Source organism: Saccopteryx bilineata, chromosome 6, assembly GCF_036850765.1.
Source record: "Saccopteryx bilineata isolate mSacBil1 chromosome 6, mSacBil1_pri_phased_curated, whole genome shotgun sequence".
NCBI classification, from domain to species: Eukaryota; Metazoa; Chordata; class Mammalia; order Chiroptera; family Emballonuridae; genus Saccopteryx; species Saccopteryx bilineata.
In genome coordinates this window covers 175,216,777-175,236,537 of record NC_089495.1, presented here as the reverse complement: position 1 = coordinate 175,236,537, position 19,761 = coordinate 175,216,777, and the positions used below count along the sequence as shown (strand labels likewise).

Below are 19,761 nucleotides of genomic sequence, written 5' to 3'. Positions count from 1 at the left end.
AGAGTGAGTCAGAGAGAGGGATAGATGGGACAGACAGACAGGAACGGAGAAAGATGAGAAGCATCAATCATTAGTTTTTCATTGCACGTTGCAACACCTTAGTTGTTCATTGATTGCTTTCTCATACATGCCTTGACTGTGGGCCTTCAGCAGACTGAGTAACTCCTTGCTGGAGCCAGCGACTTTGGGTTCAAGCTGGTGGGCTCTTGCTCAAACCAGATGAGCCCGCGCTCAAACTGGCGACCTCAGGGTCTCGAACCTGGGTCCTCTGCATCCCAGTCCAGCGCTCTATCCACTGCGCCACTGCCTGGTCAGGCTTAACTTATCATTTTACTAGATACAAAGAACCAGCCTAGAGACCTACTCCCTCTCTCTTTAGGATAAAAATAACAATAAGTGATCTTGAATTAACTTTCTGAAGGGTTCAATATTTATTTGTTTATTTATTTATTTATACTTCTTAAAGCATGGTGGGCACTAGGATAAGATAAAAGATATTCTGGGCTCTCATGTAGTAAATATGCTGACTTCAGTTAGTGCTGTCCTATTCCTTTATACTTAGCTATTGTCACCTAATAACTTTACAATAATCAGGTTTTGGTATTTGATCTTTTTCTAAAATAAGGGCTGAGATAAAATGAGGTGGATTATAGATTGATTATATCTTAATCCAGAATAATAATGCTGTGAGTTGGAAGAGAAGCAATATAGTCGTGATGATATTGATGACATTTACAGTGGTTTTTACAGGCCAAGCTCTGCAAATTAGATTTGTTTATAAGACTTGATCCTGAGTGCAATCATTGCTTTTTAAGGAACTGTTATGGTAGCTGGGATTTGAATGGAAAGAGTTAAGCATAGAGAATATTTAATTATATTTCAAAACAAATCATTCATGTTTCATAATAACTTAAAAACTAAATATCCCCCCTTTTACTTGTTATATAAGACTTTATTGTTAAACGAGAAAGAAGGGTAAACAAGTTTCCATTAATTGCTGTCTAAGGCTTGAGAGCATTTTAGATCATTACTTTTAGCTCAAACTGCATACCAAACAAGTGTGAATCAACCCTCGTGCACAGCTCAGATCCTGTCTGTCTCCTCACTACAAAAAGAACAGTAACATCAAGATGAAGTGCTCTACTCAGGTAATCCTAATTATCAAAGTGATTATTATATTAATACTAACTTTTTCAGTGCTAATAACTATAATTTTTCCATGAAATACTTCTATAATTAAAATATAAAATAAATGAAGAATATGTGGAATCTGCCATTGTGATAGAATTATTCTAGAATCATAAAGCATGATAAAATCCTTCTCATTTACATATCAATTACAGTTAATTTTACCTAATTAAATGGATTTTCTTGTAATTCCTAGTAAAACTATTTTGAACCGTGTAAACTGAGAAAGTACATACATCTACGTTAAATAACTTTTTTTGATATCAAAATAATACATAACCTAGAATAGAATATTTAAGAAAAAAATCACCATAAGAGTATTTGTAAAAAGAAAATAGATACAAATAATACCACCATTTAAAGATTACAGTGATTAATTTAAGTTTTAAGGTGGTACAATGTGGATGATCCATTTCTTTTTTATTTTTTTTTTTCTTTCTTTTTTTTTCTTTTTTTTTTAAATAAATTTTTATTAATGGTAATGGGATGACATTAATAAATCAGGGTACATATATTCAAAGAAAACATGTCTAGGTTATTTTGTCATCAAATTATGTTGCAAACCCCTCGCCCAAAGTCAGATTGTCCTCCGCCACCCTCTATCTAGTTCTCTGTGCCCCTCCCCCTTCCCCTAACTCTCTCCCTCCCTCCCTCCCATGTCTTCCCTCCCCCCCCCACCCTTGGTAACCACCACACTCTTGTCCATGTCTCTTAGTCTCATTTTTATGTTCCACCAATGTATGGAATCATGTAGTTCTTGTTTTTTTCTGATTTGCTTATTTCACTCCTTATAATGTTATCAAGATCCCACCATTTTGCTGTAAATGATCTGATGTCATCATTTCTTATGGCTGAGTAGTATTCCATAGTGTATATGTGCCACATCTTCTTTATCCAGTCTTCTATTGAAGGGCTTTTTGGTTGTTTCCATGTCTTGGCCACTGTGAACAGTGCTGCAATGAACATGGGGCTACATGTGTCTTCACGTATCAATGTTTCTGAGGTTTTGGGGTATATACCCAGTAGAGGGATTGCTGGGTCATAAGGTAGTTCTATTTGCAGTTTTTTGAGGAACCACCATACTTTCCTCCATAATGGTTGTACTACTTTACAGTCCCACCAACAGTGAATGAGGGTTCCTTTTGTGGATGATCCATTTCTTAATTCTTAAAGCACATGAAGTTTAACCTTATGTTCTTGTTTTGCAAATTAACAAATTTCCTATTGAAATTGTTCATCCAGAAGTCTATCTAATTCTGAATTTTTGTTTCCTGAAGGAGAATCAGAGAAATGAAAACTAAATACTTTATCTGCCTCCAGCTAGAATAGTACATCTTAGGAAGTCCTCTAACACAGTGGTCCCCAAACCCCAGGCCGCGGACCGGTACCAGTCTGTGGGCCATTTTGTACCGGTCCGCAGAGAAAGAATAAATAACTTACATTATTTCTGTTTTATTTATATTTAAGTCTGAATGATGTTTTATTTTTAAAAAATGACCAGATTCCCTCTGTTACATCTGTCTAAGACTCACTCTTGATGCTTGTCTTGGTCATGTGATACATTTACCCATCCCGCCCTAAAGGCTGGTCCATGAAAATATTTCCTGACATTAAACCGGTCTGTGGCCCAAAAAAGGTTGGGGACCACTGCTCTAACGTATGACTCATTTGTTTGTTATTTCCTCAGTTCCCACTATTGTCATGAAGACTGCTCCATTAATTAATAGTTCTAATGATATGAAAGATACAGCTACTTCAAAAATTAATTAAATGGACTCTGATCATAACCTTAAATGCTTTTGTTGCTCTTATTGGGATTTCTTTCAGTTGATTTAGAATTTTGTGAGATGAAGCATTCAAGGTGCATGAAAAGAAATAATTATGCCTTTTCCTCTGTCCGGCTTCCCCTTATACATACCCTGATCCCAACCCCCTCAATGCCGCTTTATAAGATGAATTCCTTTTAAAATTAATTAATTAACTAATTAATTAATTTAGACAATTAAATTTAACAGGGTGACATTGGTCAATCAGAGTACATAGATTTAGAGTATAATATGAATTCATCTCTTCTTTTTCTTTGTTAATTCAGGTCTCTCCTAGACCTCTGGCATTCCGGGCTTCATTCATCTCCACCATTTCAGTGTTTCTGATTGTTGTTCCCCTTTTCCCCCAGAGGTAGAGGTTTTCATTCTGTTCATTCTCTTTATGTCTGTTTCTCTCATTCTCTTTTATTATCATTTTCAGTGTACATTTCCAGCTTCTTTTTTTTTTTTTTTTGTATTTTTCTGAAGCTGGAAACAGGGATAGACAGACAGACTCCCGCATGCGCCCAACCGGGATCCACCCGGCACGCCCACCAGGGGGCAATGCTCTGCCCCTCCAGGGCGTCACTCTGTCAAGACCAGAGCCACTCCAGCGCCTGGGGCAGAGGCCAAGGAGCCATCCCCAGCGCCGGGGCCATCTTTGCTCCAGTGGAGCCTCGCTGCGGGAGGGGAAGAGAGAGACAGAGAGGAAGGAGAGGGGGAGGGGTGGAGAAGCAGATGGGCTCCTGTCCTGTGTGCCCTGGCCAGGAATCAAACCCGGGACTTCTATACGCCAGGCCGACGCTCTACCACTGAGCCAACCGGCCAGGGCCCATTTCCAGCTTCTTTAGCCACATTTCTGTTGTGATGTCGTCCTCATCGTTCTCAGCAATACTACCTATGAGTGCAGGCAGTATCCTGTACCAGGCTGGCACAAACAGCTTGAGAAGAAAGACGGTCCCTTGGCCAGCCCTAAAACAGAGCTGTGGTCAACATGGCAAGTGACTAGCCCAGTCCCAGCCACCAGCCATCACACTAAGCTTTGTCTGTAGCACAGAATCTCTTTGACTAGTAGTGCTTTGTACAAGGAGATGAATCAACTCCAACAGAACTCTCTATTTGAAACAGATTTTCCGATAGTGATGACGGGGATGATAGTCAAAATTTCAGAACAGAATCTGGCAGTAGCACTGGACCAGGGTCCTGTAGGCTCCTTGTTCATTCAGATGTTAACAGTTTGGTCACTAGATCATGAGGAATTTAGGGAAAAATAGAGGGAGTATAAAATGAGGAATAAGGGTGTCTAAAATGTCAGGGAGGGCATAGGAGCTTCGAACAGAAACCTTTTGCCCACCAGTATTGTAGCATTTCAATAAACTGTGTGGTTGCGTTTTGCATATCAGGTCAAGGTTAGCCTTTCAGGTGATAAGTTTGTCCTCAATCCACATTTTGTCTTCTTGTCCCGCTGAAACAAACATACAAATATACTGGATAAATATTATCCCCATTTTATGGTTGAGGAAATTGACTCTCAGAGAGAACAGGTCACAAGGACCAGTGTTAGAGCTAAGAGGTAAAGCCAAGACTGATTCCAAAGACGAAGCTTTTAGGTCTGACATTGTTATACGACATCATTTATTAATGTTCTTTAAACTTTGCTAAGAGATTTTGCAGATATTATTTAGTTCTTGCAGCAACCTTATGAAACAGTATGGACCTTATAATCAATCCCCTTTTCAGGTGTGGGAAAGCTGAGGTTCAGAGAAGTAACTTTTTCCAGGAATACGGAAAGAATGATCAAAAAAATAAACAGCATTACGATGTAGAAGCTGGATTCAGAACACTGTCAAATTTTCAGCTGCTTACACCATGCCACTCCAGCATCAGTGTACATTTCTGAGAACACTGTCCCCCAAATGCCTTCTCTTCTCTACAAGGATGGCATTGATGACACATTGCCAACGGTCACACATTTAGAGTTGTTTATTTCTGACACTAAATTAGCACTCAGCCAATTACATTCTCCTATATGATTCTCCTTAACACCAATGGCAAGTGATTGATGGTCAGTTAACTGGGATCAGAGAATGGTCTGTGCCCATGCAACAGAACCACAATAACTGGAGTATGTGGAGTGAAGTTTGGAGTTCAGCTTTGAAATCCATGTGTTTTATGTACCATTTATGTTCATTTGAAATTTTTTTTCTGGGAGAAGTATGTTGACATTGAACCAACTATTTTATTTAAATACAGACAAATAAATGTTTCATGTTGTCTATACCCAACATTCTGGACTGGGTGCAAGTGTGACTTCTTCCTTGAAGCCTTTCCTACCTGCCTTAGGTAGAATCAGTCAGACCCTTTACTGTGTGTGCCTGAAGTACTTTGTACTTTCTTAACTTTAGTCCACTTAAACTGTGCTGCAATTCTTGGCTTATATTTCAGATTGACCAATAATTATTTTGAACTATTCACCTTTTTCTCCCCATCAACTAGATTGTTTTACAGATAAAAAGTGAGCAAGAAATAATTGTTGACTTAATTGATTAATACACCCACTGAAAAGTAGTGCATGTTCACTAGTTTGGAAAGGAATTAGAAGGTATCATTTTTTTTTACTTTAAATAGGTTTTTAATTTTTCAGTTACAGTTGATGCACAATATTATATTAGTTTCAAATGTATAATCCTACTGATTAGACATAATTTACTAAGTGATCATCCCCCGCAATCTAGTACACATCTGATACCGCATGTAGTTATTACATTATTATTGATTATATTCTTATGCTGTAATTTACATCCTGTGACTATTCCAGTTATTAGTGTACATGCTGTCAAAGTGAGTACCCTGTGACTATTCTGTAACTTCCGATTTGTACTTCTTAATTCCTTCATGTTTTCCACCCATATCCCCATCTCTCCATTCCCCCTTCCATCTGGCAACCATCAAAATGTTGTCTGTCAAAAAGAAGAAATAAAAGGCATTCAAGTTGGAAAAGAAAAAGTATAGCTATCATTATTTGCAGATGATATAATATTGTATATAGAAAATCCTAAAGTCTCAGTCAAAAAACTACTGGACCTGATAAATGAATTCAGCAAGGTGGCAGGATATAAAATTAATACTCAGAAATCAGAGGCATTTTTATACACCAACAATGAACAGTCAGAAAGAGAAATTAAGGAAACAATCCCCTTCACTATTACAGCCAAAAAAATAAAGTACCTAGAAGAACATTTAACCAAGGAGACTAATGACTTGTACTCAGAAAATTACAAAGCATTGATAAAAGAAATCAAGGAAGATACAAACAAGTGAAAGCATATACCACGCTCATAGTTAGAAAGAATAAACATCATTAAAATGTCTATATTACCCAAAGTAACTTATAAATTCAATGCAATACCAATTAAAATACCAATGACATACTTTAAAGATATAGATCACATATTGCAAAAATTTATATGGAACCAAAAGAGAACACAAATAGCCTCAGCAATCTTAAAAAAGAAGAATAAAGGGGGAGGTATCACACTTCCTGATATCAAGTTATACTACAAGGCCATTGTACTCAAAACAGCCTGGTACTGGCATAAGAACAGGCACCTAGATCAATGGAACAGAACGGAGAACCCAGAAATAAACCCACAGCTCTATGGACAACTGGTATTTGACAAAGGAGGTAAGGGCATACAATGGAGTAAAGACAGCCTTTTCAACAAATGGTGTTGGGAAAATTGGACAGTGACCTGCAAAAAAATGAAACTAGACCACCAACTTACACCATTCACAAAAATAAACTCAAAATGGATAAAAGACTTAAATGTAAGCCATGAAACCATAAGCATCTTAGAAGAAAACATAGGCAGTAAGCTCTCCGACATCTCTCGCAGCGATATATTTGCTGATTTATCTTCACGGGCAAGGGAAATAAAAGACAGGATAAACAAATGGGACTATATCAAACTAAAAAGCTTTTGCACAGCCAAAGACAATAAGAACAGAATAAAAAAACAAACTACACAATGGGAGAACATATTTGACAGTACGTCTGATAAGGGGTTTAATAGCCAAAATTTATAAAGAACTTGTAAAACTTAATACCAGAAAGATAAACAATCCAATCAAAAAATGGGCAAAAGAAATGAATAGACACTTCTCCAAAGAGGATATACAGATGGCCAATAAGCATATGAAAAAATGCTCAACATCACTAATCATTAGAGAAATGCAATTTAAAACCACAATGCGATATCACCTCACACCGGTCAGAATGGCGCTCATCGACAAAACAACACAGAATAAATACTGGCGAGGATGTGGAGATAAGGGAACCCTCCTACACTGCTGGTGGGAATGCAGACTGGTGCAGCCTCTGTGGAAAACAGTATGGAGATTCCTCAAAAAATTGAAAATTGAACTGCCTTTTGACCTAGCCATCCTACTTTTAGGAATATACCCCAAGGACACTGTAGAATGGTTCCAGAAGGAGAAATGCACCCCAATGTTTATAGCAGCATTGTTCACAATAGTGAAGATCTGGAAACAGCCCAAGTGTCCGTCAGAGGACGAGTGGATTTTTTTTTCAGTTTTTTTTTAATAAATTTTTATTAATGGTGATGGGATGACATTAATAAATCAGGGTACATATATTCAAAGAAAACATGTCTAGGTTATTTTGTCATTAAATTATGTTGCATACCCCTCGCCCAAAGTCAGATTGTCCTCCGCCACCCTCTATCTAGTTCTCTGTGCCCCTCCCCCTCCCCCTAACTCTCTCCCTCCCTCCCTCCCATGTCCTCCCTCTCCCCACCCCTGGTAACCACCACACTCTTGTCCATGTCTCTTAGTCTCGTTTTTATGTTCCACCAATGTATGGAATCATGTAGTTCTTGTTTTTTTCTGATTTACTTATTTCACTCCATATAATGTTATCAAGATCCCACCATTTTGCTGTAAATGATCTGATGTCATCATTTCTTATGGCTGAGTAGTATTCCATAGTGTATATGTGCCACATCTTCTTTATCCAGTCTTCTATTGAAGGGCTTTTTGGTTGTTTCCATGTCTTGGCCACTGTGAACAGTGCTGCAATGAACATGGGGCTACATGTGTCTTCCCGTATCAATGTTTCTGAGGTTTTGGGGTATATACCCAGTAGAGGGATTGCTGGGTCATAAGGTAGTTCTATTTGCAGTTTTTTGAGGAACCACCATACTTTCCTCCATAATGGTTGTACTACTTTACAGTCCCACCAACAGTGGATGAGAGTTCCCTTTTCTCCGCAGCCTCTCCAACATTTGCTATTACCCGTCTTGTTGATAATAGCTAATCTAACAGGGGTGAGGTGGTATCTCATTGTAGTTTTGATTTGCATTTCTCTAATAACTAATGAAGCTGAGCAAGGACGAGTGGATTAAAAAGCTTTGGTACAGCCTGACCTGTGGTGGCGCAGTGGATAAAGCGTCAACCTGGAAATGCTGAGGTCACCAGTTCGAAACCCTGGGCTTGCCTGGTCAAGGTACATATGGGAGTTGATGCTTCCTACTCCTCCCCCTTCTCTCTCTCCCCCTCTCTCTCTCCTTTCTAAAATGAATAAATAAATTAAAAAAAAAAAGCTTTGGTACATATATACTATGGAATACTACTCAGCCATAAGAAATGATGACATTGGATCATTTACAATAACATGGATGGACCTTGATAACATTATATGGAGTGAAATAAGTAAATCAGAAAAAACTAAGAACTATATGAACTCATGCATAGATGGGACATAAAAATGAGACTCAGAGACATGGACAAGAATGTGATGGTAACAGGGAGTAAGGTGGAGGGGTGGGGAGGGGGCGAGAAATGAGAGAGTAGGGGTGGAGGGAGGGTAGGGGCACAAAGAAAACCACATAGAAGGTGATGGAGGACAATTTGACTTTGAGTGAGGGGTATGCAGCATAATCAAAGGTCAAAATAATCTGGAGATGTTTTCTCGGAACATATGTACCCTAATTTATCAATGTAACTGCATTAAAATTAATAAAAATAAGATAAAAAATGTTATCTGTATCTATGAGTCTGTTTCTGTTCTGCTTGTTTATTTTGTTTTTTGGATCTATTTTGTCTGGTATTGCAACCCTGATTTGCATTTGTTTGTTTCCATTTCATGAAATATCTTTGTCTATCCCTTTACTTTCCGTCTGTGTGTATCTTTTGATCTGAAGTGAGGCTCCTGTGGACAGCATATGTAAGGATCTTGTTTTGTTATCCATTCAGCCTCCATATGACTTTTAATTGGAGCAGTTAATCCATTTGCACTTGAAGTAATTGGTGATAGATACATATTTATTGCCATTTTACTATTCATATGCTCCTTTCCTCCTTTTTCCTAAAGAAGTTATGATGTGTCTTGGTGTGGCCCTCTTTGAGTTCATCTTGTTTGGGACTCTCTGTGCTTCCTGGACTTGAATGTCTATTTCCTTCACCAGGTTAAGGAAGTTTTCTGTCATTATTTTTTACATAGTTTTTTAATTTCTTGCTCTCTCTCTCTCTCTCTCTCTTCTTTCTGGCACCCTCATCATGTGAATGTTGGTACGTTTGAAGTTGTACCAGACTTATACTATTCCTTCTTTTTTAAAAATTATTTTTTCTTTTTGCTATTCTGATTGGTTGTTTGTTTCCTTATCTTCCAAATTTCTACTTTGATTTTCTGCTTCATCTCCTGCATTGTTGATTTTCTGTAATGCAGTCTTCACCTCAGCCATTACATTCTTCATTTCTGACTGGTTCTTTTTCATGTTTTCTATCTCTATTTTTATGTTTCATATTTCTTTGTTGAAGTTGTCAGTAAATTCATCTACTCTTCCTCTAAGTTCATTGAGCATCCTTATAACCAGTGTTTTGAACTCTGCATCTAGTAGATTGCTTGTCTCCCTTCTGTTTAGTTCTTTTTATGGAGTTTTATTCTGTTTTTTCATTTGGGACACATTTCTTTGTCTCCTCATTTTGGCTGCCTACCTGTGTTTGCTTTTATGTTTTAGGTAGAGCTGCTATATTTCCCAGGTTTGGTAGCATGGTCTTATGTATATAGTAAGTTTCCTGTAGGGTCCAGGGGCACAGCATCTCCAATTGCCCATTCTGGGCACCCCAGGTGCACCCCTCCACCTCTGGGGTGGGCTATTTATACCCTCTTATTGCAGTTGAGCCTTGTCTACTGTTGGCACCTCAGTGGGAAGGATTTACCCCCAGGCCAACTGGCTGTGCGGGCTGGCTGTGACCACTGTGGAGATCAGCTATGCAGGGACTGGCCCTACTGAGCAGGATCCACTTCAGCAGGACTCTGGTGCCTGTCAAGTTCACCCCTTGAGTCTGTACCTGTGGAAGAGTTTGGGTGGTACTTCAACATTGTATGAAGCTGTCCACTGGGTGTGTTAGTTCTGGGACCTCCTGAGAGGTACAGGCCAAGGTCAGCTGCTAACTGGACCCTACCTGGGACCACCCAGCATGAGATACAAAATTGTCTGCAGATGGTGACTACTTGTGCTGAGCTTGGAGGTGCCCAGGAGAGGCTGAGCTGCAAACTGAGGCTGCTAGTGCTGGACCTGGGGCCGCTTAGCAACAGGTGCATGGCATGCAGAGGCCAGATACTGCTTGTTTATTTTATTTTATTTTATTTTTTACAGAGACAAAGAGAGAGTCAGAGAGAGGGATAGACAGGGACAGACAGACAGGAACAGAAAGATGAGAAACATCAATCATTAGTTTCTCGTTGCGCATTGCGACACCTTACTTGTTCATTGATTGCTCTCTCATATGTGCCTTGACCGCGGGCCTTCAGCAGACTGAGTAACCCCTTGCTCGAGCCAGCAACCTTGGATCCAAGCTGGTGAGCTTTTTGCTCAAACCAGATGAGCCCGTGCTCAAGCTGGTGACCTCAGAGTCTTGAACCTGGGTCCTCAGCATCCCAGTCTGACACTCTATCCACTGTGCCACTGCCTGGTCAGGCCAGATACTGCTTGTTTAAAAAGTTTTAGAAATGTCTGAAGCATGAGTCAAGATACGCTGTTTGTATGGAAAAGTCACTGAAAATGGCTTGGGTTGGGCCTGCCAGTTGGGTGGACAGGATCTCAGGGAACACCAGGGCAGGGCAAACTGTGTTAGCCAGGTTGATGGAGACTCAGATATGGTGTCTGATTGCTGGCTACGTGAGGAGAGGACCCAGAACAGGAACAACGGCCTTTGCCTGCACTTCTATCTGGGAGAAAGCTGCTCCTCCAGCTTTCATCTCAACGACAGATAACTGTTTCTCCCTGTATGTCCACGGTGCCACAGTGCTGGAACTCAGCGAGTTAGTCCAAGTCAGGCCATGCACAGGCCCTTTAAGAGGAATGCTGAGGACTCCAGCCGTCTCTGCCACTCAGCTGCAGTCTCCTCTGGTTATAACTGCCAGAAATAATGGGAACTTCTCTTCCCAGCACTTAAACCCTGGGCAGGGGCCTCTGATGTGGGGCTGGGAACCCTTATTCTGAAGGGGGGACCTGTGCATCTGAGATATGCCTCCTGATTTTTATCTGACATGTGGGTGTGGGACCAGCTTATTCTAGCCTCTGTCCCCCCTACCAGTCTCAATGTGGCTTCTTTTTATCCTTAGTTGTAGGACTTTGTTCAGCTAGATTTCACGTGGTTCTGAATGATTGCTTTTTTATAGTTTAGTTGTAATTTTGATATAGTTCTGGACGGACTTGAGTACTGCATTTGCCTTTGCCACCATCTTGACCAGAAGGGCTCAGTGGTATTATTTTAATGGTGGACATGATGATAACATTTGATTATCCAAAAATGGGGAATGAAGGTTTAATAATTATCATATTTGATTATAATATTTATCAATCTGTTTACTGTTTTGTAAATATAGTTATTTTATTTTATTTTATTTATTTTATTTTTATTTTTTTGTATTTTTCTGAAGCTGGAAACGGGGAGAGACAGTCAGACAGACTCCCGCATGCACCCGACCGGGATCCACCTGGCACACCCACCAGGGGCGATGCTCTGCCCACCAGGGAGGATGCTCTGCCCTTCCGGGGCGTCACTCTGCTGCGACCAGAGCCACTCTAGCGCCTGGGGCAGAGGCCAAGGAGCCATCCTCAGCGCCCGGGCCATCTTTGCTCCAATGGAGCCTTGGCTGCGGGAGGGGAAGAGAGAGACAGAGAGAGGAAGAAGGGGGGGTGGAGAAGCAAATGGGCACTTCTCCTATGTGCCCTGGCCGGGAATTGAACCCGGGTCCCCTGCATGCCAGGCCGACGCTCTACCGCTGAGCCAACCGGCCAGGGCCTAGTTATTTTATTTTTAACTACAAAACACTTCCAGGTGTAAAAAAGTATTCAACAACTTAAATTAATTAAAATTTAATGGCTATTTGAAACAGTGATGTTGATCTGTATGTATTTACAGGGGAAGATGTCTGAAATATATTGTTAAGTGATAAGTAGCAGATTAAAAAACAATTAAAGTATGATCTCATTTTAAAAAATAAATTCTACATAATTATAGGAAAAATTATAGAAGAATGATAGTGGGAGTAATACTTATATTCTTTCTTTATAATGAATAATTACAAAGTTCCAGGTATAAAATTAAGTGCCTTCACATATTATTTTAATCCTCACAATAACTCCATTAATTCATCATTAATCATTATATAATTAATTAATTGCATAAAATGTATAAGTATATAATTAATTATATTTTGTGCCCTGGACACTGTATAGGCTAGAGATACTTCAATGAACAACACAGACTCAGTACCCAGTGTTTTTTTAAATAACAGTTTACATTCAATATTACTTTGTATTAGTTTTATGTATACAGCACAGTGGTTAGACAAACGATATATTTTACAAAGTGTTTCCCAGTATTACCAGTACTTACCTAGCACCATACATAGTTATTACAACATTGTTTACTATATTTCCTATGCTATGCTTTACATCCCCATGACTATTTTGTAAAGCTGTATGTGTGTGTGTGTGTGTATGTATATGTGTATATATATATGATGAAATATATATATACACACACATGCACGCGCACACACACACGCGCGCGTGCGCATACGGCGGAATATTACTTGGCCATAAAAAAAGAATGAAACCTTACCATTTGCAATAGCATGGATGGACCTAGAGGATATTATGCTATGTAAAATGTCAGTCAGAGAAGGACAAATACTGTATGATTTCACTTATATGTGGAATCTAAAAAATAGAAATAAACAAACAAAAACAGAGGCAGACTCATAGAAACAAAGACTGATGGTTCCTAGTGTTATATCATTATCCTAACTCGACAAGTAAAAATTAGAGAGGCTGTCCCACTCTTCAGCAGTCTTCTGGTCCAATTTCCCATTCAGCTAAGCATATAGACTCACAAGATTCTCATAGGCCGTACTTACCAGCAGTCTATTCAGGTGGATGTAGCACAGGAGCAATAGCTTGCCAGAAGGCAGCATCTGACCCTCCTTTCTGTGGGAGTCTTCGAAGCAGTTTACACAGTCTTCCAACCACCATCTTTGATCCCTCAGATGATGGCTCAGACCCAAGCAGTGAGATCCATACTGGGTGGGTGTGAGCGTCACCCTGACACGAAAACATCATTCCTCACATAACAACTCCATAGTACAGTGTCCTGAGCCCCCATAAAAATCACTACCATGCTCAGGTATTTATAGTTCATATAGTGTCTTCCAGTCCAAAGGAAGTTTGCCAATCAGAGGTCATTTCAATCATAAGCAATGCTACCCAGAAATACAGTTAACATTTTAGTCCTATCAGATTACCAGAGAAACAGAACTAGAGAGTGAACAACAGGTGAAATTTTCATGCAGAATTTCAAGGGGGAAGGGTCTTGTTCAGTAGGTATCTAATAAGCAAATAGCAGAGTAGATTCAAACTTAAGTTTTTCTGAGTCCAAAGCCTAGTTTCTGCAGTTTACTGGATGGTTTAAAAATAAAAACACTCTAGGAAGAAAGCTTTTAGACAACGTTTACTTTCTTCATACTTTCTGAATTTTCAGATTTTTATCTCTCTCTTTTGTGTGTGTGTGTGTGTGTGTGTGAGAGAGAGAGAGAGAGAGAGAGAGAGAGAGAGAGAGGAAGGGAGGCAGAGAGACAAACTCCTGCTTGCGCCCTGGCCGGTTCCACCCAGCAAGCCCACTATGGGGCAATGCTCTGCCCATCTGGGGTCATTGCTCCATTGCTCAGCAATGGAGCCCATTTTTTAGCATCTGAGGCTAAGGCCACGAGCCATCCTCGGCGCCCAAGGCCAACTCGCTTGAACCAGTTGAACCATGGCTGCAGGAGAGAAGGAGGTGTGTGTGAAAAGAAGCAGATGGTCACTTATCCTGTGTGCCCTGGTTGGGAATCAAACCCGGGACATCCACATGCCAAGCCAACGGTCTACCACTGAGACAACTAGCCAGGGCTCAGACTTTTTTGTAATGAGCATGACTTTATTTTGTAATTTCAAAGAAACAGTTTCATTCAAAAGAGTAGCAACATGAAAGCATGCTCTCACTATAGCATTAAGTAAAAGTAACCAGGAACAAAATGATATATGCACCTGCCTGTGATTAGGATGATATAAAGAGAAAGATGCAGAGAGAAGAAAGCCAAGGGAAAAGACAATAACTGAGTCAGGATAGTTGGCTTATGAAGGGCTTTTCTTTTTTTTATTTCCTTTTTTTTTTTTTTCTATTCACAGACTTTCTATGAAATGCTTATATTATTCTTGGAATAAAATGAAACACATTTCTTAAAATAGAACAGGAAATATATTTAGCTCATCCTAAGGTAATATAATAGATTTAGTTCTGTATATTTTGTATAGGTGAATACAGTTTATATAAAATATATGTTAGGAATTTAAAGTTCTCAAATTATCTCAAAACACACACATGGACATGGCAGACAGGGAGATGGATGAGGGAGTTCTGTTTCACTCCTGGAGGTCACCCATGTGACTGTAAGAATGTGCCCAGGGCTGCTGCTGTGTCCCTGCCTGGACACGACCCCACTTGAGCACATTACAGTAACTTCCCCAGCTCTGGGTGCACTCAGGAGAGCGGGAATACATACTATCGCTCAACTCCTTTCACATGTCACTGGTCTATAGTTATTTCAGGATGCAGCTATTTAAGGTTTAATTTCACTTCAAAACTCACATTTTGGGCTTTATATGATCCTTCTTTAGCCAAGGACTCATATAGCTGGATAGCTGCTGTTACGTTCTGCATGCCAAAATTTCCGAACAGCAAAGCATCAGCCATTTTCTCCATAGCTTTCAAGTTTCCCATGTCAGCTGCCTTGGCAAAGAGCATGTGGGCTCTGTTTCAAGAATATAAAATTAGAAGTCTATAAAAATATTAAATTTTCAGTTCCCTCCCTCATGCTATTGATATTTCTCGCTAGGACCCAGTCTTTACTGCTCTTCACAATGCGGTTTAGCTGAAGTCTGTTACATCTCTAGACTAGTAGATTTTTCTTTTTACCTCTAGGTTAGTCCAAGATTATAATTTCAATATATCTCACAAGTAGTGAAGCTAATAAAAAAGTAGAAGTATGTAGGATACATTATGCTTCAAGCTTATATACCAAATAATGTGAAAAATTGAGGCACTTGTCCTAAAATTTTGAACTCTGAGTTCACAATGAGTATTTGTTTTATAAAACAAACTCTGAAATATATAACAATGTAATCAAAAACAATGAAAAGTAATCAAAACTGGATTGTCACATCTAGGAAGTTACTATATCATGAGAACAATTATCCCTTAATATTCTGAAATATTTTTTAAAAGCACAACATATTCTTCAGCGGATCAAAGCCAAATTGTGTGGAAAAGCATTAACCAAACAAAACCTAACAGTTACAGGGCTCTAGAATTTGACTGCCTGGGTACAAGTCCTGGCTCTACCACTTATTAGTTTGAGAGCTTTGGGCAAATTACTTAACTTCCCTGTTCCTCTTTCATCTATGGAATGGGGTTAAAAATAGAATCTATTTCATACGGTTTCTGGGAAGACTCAATGAGATAATTCATATGAAGTGCTTGGGATAGTACCTGGTGCAGCGTAAGTACTCAGTAAACTTGGCTATCTTTATTATTATTACCATTGCATAAATTCTAAAGTTTTATTGCATTGAAATTTTTCTCCTGTAATTAGTGGGTAAATGTGTGAAAGCTGAGTGAGTGCAAATATAGATGCCATGGGATTGCCTTACATGGCATTTTCTGAGGGGTCAGAAGTCAGCTGCACCTGATCTGCTAGAAGAGTAGTGATGGGGAGACTTGCAAGGTCAAAACTTGCATCAGAGACAGAGAGTACTTCTGGGATTGAGTTTTACTATGATAACATCCTTTTTGGTAAAGACAAGAAAGCAATAACCTCTACCTGTGACCTTGACTCAAACGCAGGAACAAACACACATTGTCTACCACGGCTACCAGTTCAGAAGGATCAGGAGACTCAGCTTTATGCATTACCTTTCCAGGCCGATGTTAAAATAACCTGCTCTTGGGAAAAAGCTGGAGCAGAATAAATGGACAAAAAGAGATGGGACTGAGTGGGATCCAGGTAGGCTTTAGAGTTCTGGATGGCAAGATAGATAATAGAATCCAGTGCAACAGAAGAAGCCAGGAGGTTAAGCAAGAAATTCTCACAGCAAGCTGAGATTCTGGGGAACAAAAGCAAATAAGATAGAAGGTTTCAAAGGTCAATGAATGCGAAGGTCTGGCATCCAAGGATAGGTTTGACATTAGGATACAGACTCTCTAAAACCCTCTGTCACATGACTCACTATGGCAACTGCATAGCCTGCTAGGATGCTCAGACTAGAAGGACACCAATATGGACCCAGGCAGAGAAACCTTGGGCTGCAGGAGCCAGTGGTATATCTATTCACTGGTCCAGGGGGAAGCAATGGGTTGCAAAACCAATCCTGCTATGTGTCTTTGATTCCAAGGGAAGGGTGGGTATCTAGGTCCCCTTCAGGTAGGTTCAAGGTGATATAATTAGTACTAGAAGCAGGACCTAGGACTGGAGAAAGTTGTTGGTAAATTAGATACACTTAAGGTCTGGGCTGAAATCCCCAAGAGAGAAACAGTAGGAGAAACTGGGCAGCCATATCCCGAGAGGAAACTTCAGTTAGGTTCCTGGATTATCTCTAATGGATACGGTATTAGATGCTAAGTGTGGGAATACGCTATGACAATATGCAGAGTTAGGATGACAATTAGAGACAGTGAGGTGCCCTAGGGCAAACGCCCTGAGCGGACAAGAGTCCAGGGACCTCTCTGAAGGGTACTGGAAACAGTGTGTGCTGGAAACAGCAGGATAAGATTCAGCAACAAGAAATGTTTAGACTCTCAGAACAGAAGTCAGCATGTTCCTTATCCCTTATTTCACCCTCTTAAAACTTTGGCTGTCCGTTTCTTTGAGTTATTTGTTCTGGCTAATAAATATCTGAGTAAGGCTGGGGATGGGGCTTCAGTCCTTTGGTCTGCAGACTGGGGCCGTTGCCTCCTCTCAGCCCCTCGGAGCATGTCATCTAGTCTCTTAGTAGTTTATTGTCACTGCAACAGCTAAGGTGGATGCTAGGGTAGGGGTTGGCTAAGAGCATCACTAGGACACATCAGAAACTTGGCGTGAGGCCGCAGCATAGCTCCCAACCTTCTTGCTGATGGGGAGTAATTCTTAATGATAACTAACCCTGGCTGTCACTGAGGCTTCTTGACTCCTTCAGACAAGTTTGTATTTTTCTGACATGCTTGTTTAACTTGTTTAACATCTGTACTTCTAATAGCCTGATTTGTTCAATAATTTTCCTTTTTTGTGTGTGTATTTTTCTGAAGCTGGAAACGGGGAGAGACAGTCAGACAGACTCCCGCATGCGCCCGACCGGGATCCACCCGGCACGCCCACCAGGGGCAACGCTCTGCCCACCAGGGGGCGATGCTCTGCCCCTCCGGGGCGTCGCTCTGCCGTGACCAGAGTCACTCTAGTGCCTGGGGCAGAGGCCAAGGAGCCATCCCCAGCGCTCGGGCCATCTTTGCTCCAATGGAGCCCTGGCTGCGGGAGGGGAAGAGAGAGACAGAGAGGAAGGAGGGGTGGGGGTGGAGAAGCAAATGGGCGCTTCTCCTATGTGCCCTGGCTGGGAATCGAACCAGGGTCCCCCACACGCCAGTCCGACGCTCTACCGCTGAGCCAACCGGCCAGGGCATAATTTTCCTTTTATACATACAAAGAAGCTGAATGAATGATTGACTGAATGAATGAGAGGACCAATTCCCTCACTTCTTTCTTTTTGACTCTAAAAGAATTACAGAATTGTTTTGACCTTCCATTTCTTCCTTTGTAATTTGGGGATAATAGCGTATGCCTAACAATATAATAGTAAGCAATGGATCATATTACATACATAAACGCCTAAAACATTAACTAGCACAGAATAGGTGCTTATAAATAGAAGTTGCTAATATTGTCATAACCAGGGTCATAGTTGAGTGTCCCCTTGTCCTTTATATTCCTATACTCTTCTGTTTGAGTTTTAAGAAAGAATTCACAGACCCTTGCCTGTTGGCTCAGCAGTAGAGTGTTGGCCTGGTGTGTGTAAGCCCTGGATTTGATTCCTAGTCAGGGCACACAGAAGTGATCATTGGCTTTTCCACCCCTCCCCTGCTTCCTTCTCTCTCTCTCTCTATTCTCCTCCAACAACCATGGCTCAAATGGTTCAAGCAAGTTGGCCTTGGGTGCTAAGAATGGTTTCATGGCTAAGCCTCAGGTGCTAAAATATCAATAGCTCAGTTGTCAAGCAATGGAGCAGTGGTCCCAGATGGGCAGAGCATCCTCATCCTCTGTAGGGGACTTGCTGGGTGAGTCCCAGTAGGGGCACATGCAGAAGTCTGTCTCTCTGCCTCCCCACCTCTCACCTAATTTAAAAAAAAAAGAGAGAGAGAGAATTCATGGACTCTGCTGTTGTCCTGTCTAGGGTTGGCTAGTACAGCTCAGGGACACTTCCTCCAGGGCCAATAGGTATGCTTAATTTGTGTAAAAACAAAAGATGTCTCCTTGATGGGAGTTCAGAGTCCATTCTTTTTACTATTGGTTCAAGACACCATTGCTTTCTTTTATCCCACACCTTCCACGTATCAGTTAGAGGACTAGTGATGAAAACAAATGCTTATCTCCTGGTTACTGTGTGTCAGGCATTGCTCTAAGAGCATGACTGTATTATTCAGGGAAAAAGGAGGTTAAGTAACTTGCCCAGGATCACTTAGCCAGTAAATGGTAGAGCTAAGATTTGACCCAAAGTTTTAACTAGAGACCTGAAGAGCAACCTCACATTGTGCTCCTCTAATGAGGGGAGATTTCTTTCTTTTTCTTTTTCTTTTATTTTTAGTAAAAGAGAGAGATAGAGAGACAGACAAGCAGACAGACAGAAAGGGAGAGAGATGAATAACATCAACTCGTTGTTGTGGCACTTTAGTTGTTCATTGATTGCTTTCTCATATGTGCCTTGACCAGGGGGCTCCAGCTGAGTCATTAACCCCTTGCTCAAGCCAGAGACCTTAGATTAAACCAGTGACCTTGAGGTTCAAGCCAGCAACCATGGGGTCATGTCTATGATCCCACACTCAAGCTGGTGAGCTCAGGGTTTCAAACGTGGGTCCTTGGTGTTCCACGTTGATGCACTATCCACTGCACCACTGCCGG

At 40.6% G+C, this 19,761-nt stretch overlaps 2 protein-coding genes across 4 annotated transcripts in view; one reads left to right on the top strand and one right to left on the bottom strand.

Annotated features, from left to right (window-relative positions):
* The window catches only part of NDUFAF5 (NADH:ubiquinone oxidoreductase complex assembly factor 5), a 140,102-nt gene that overhangs the window by 96,200 nt on the left and 24,141 nt on the right, over nt 1-19,761 (top strand). The gene's annotated exons all lie outside the window — the stretch shown is intronic.
* Nucleotides 1-19,761, bottom strand: part of SEL1L2 (SEL1L2 adaptor subunit of SYVN1 ubiquitin ligase) — a 73,518-nt gene that overhangs the window by 39,550 nt on the left and 14,207 nt on the right. For all 3 annotated transcript variants that reach the window (XM_066236647.1, XM_066236649.1, XM_066236648.1), the window contains one exon: nt 15,210-15,372. In XM_066236647.1, coding sequence (XP_066092744.1) covers nt 15,210-15,372 — 163 coding nt within the window. The remainder of the gene's footprint in view (nt 1-15,209; nt 15,373-19,761) is intronic.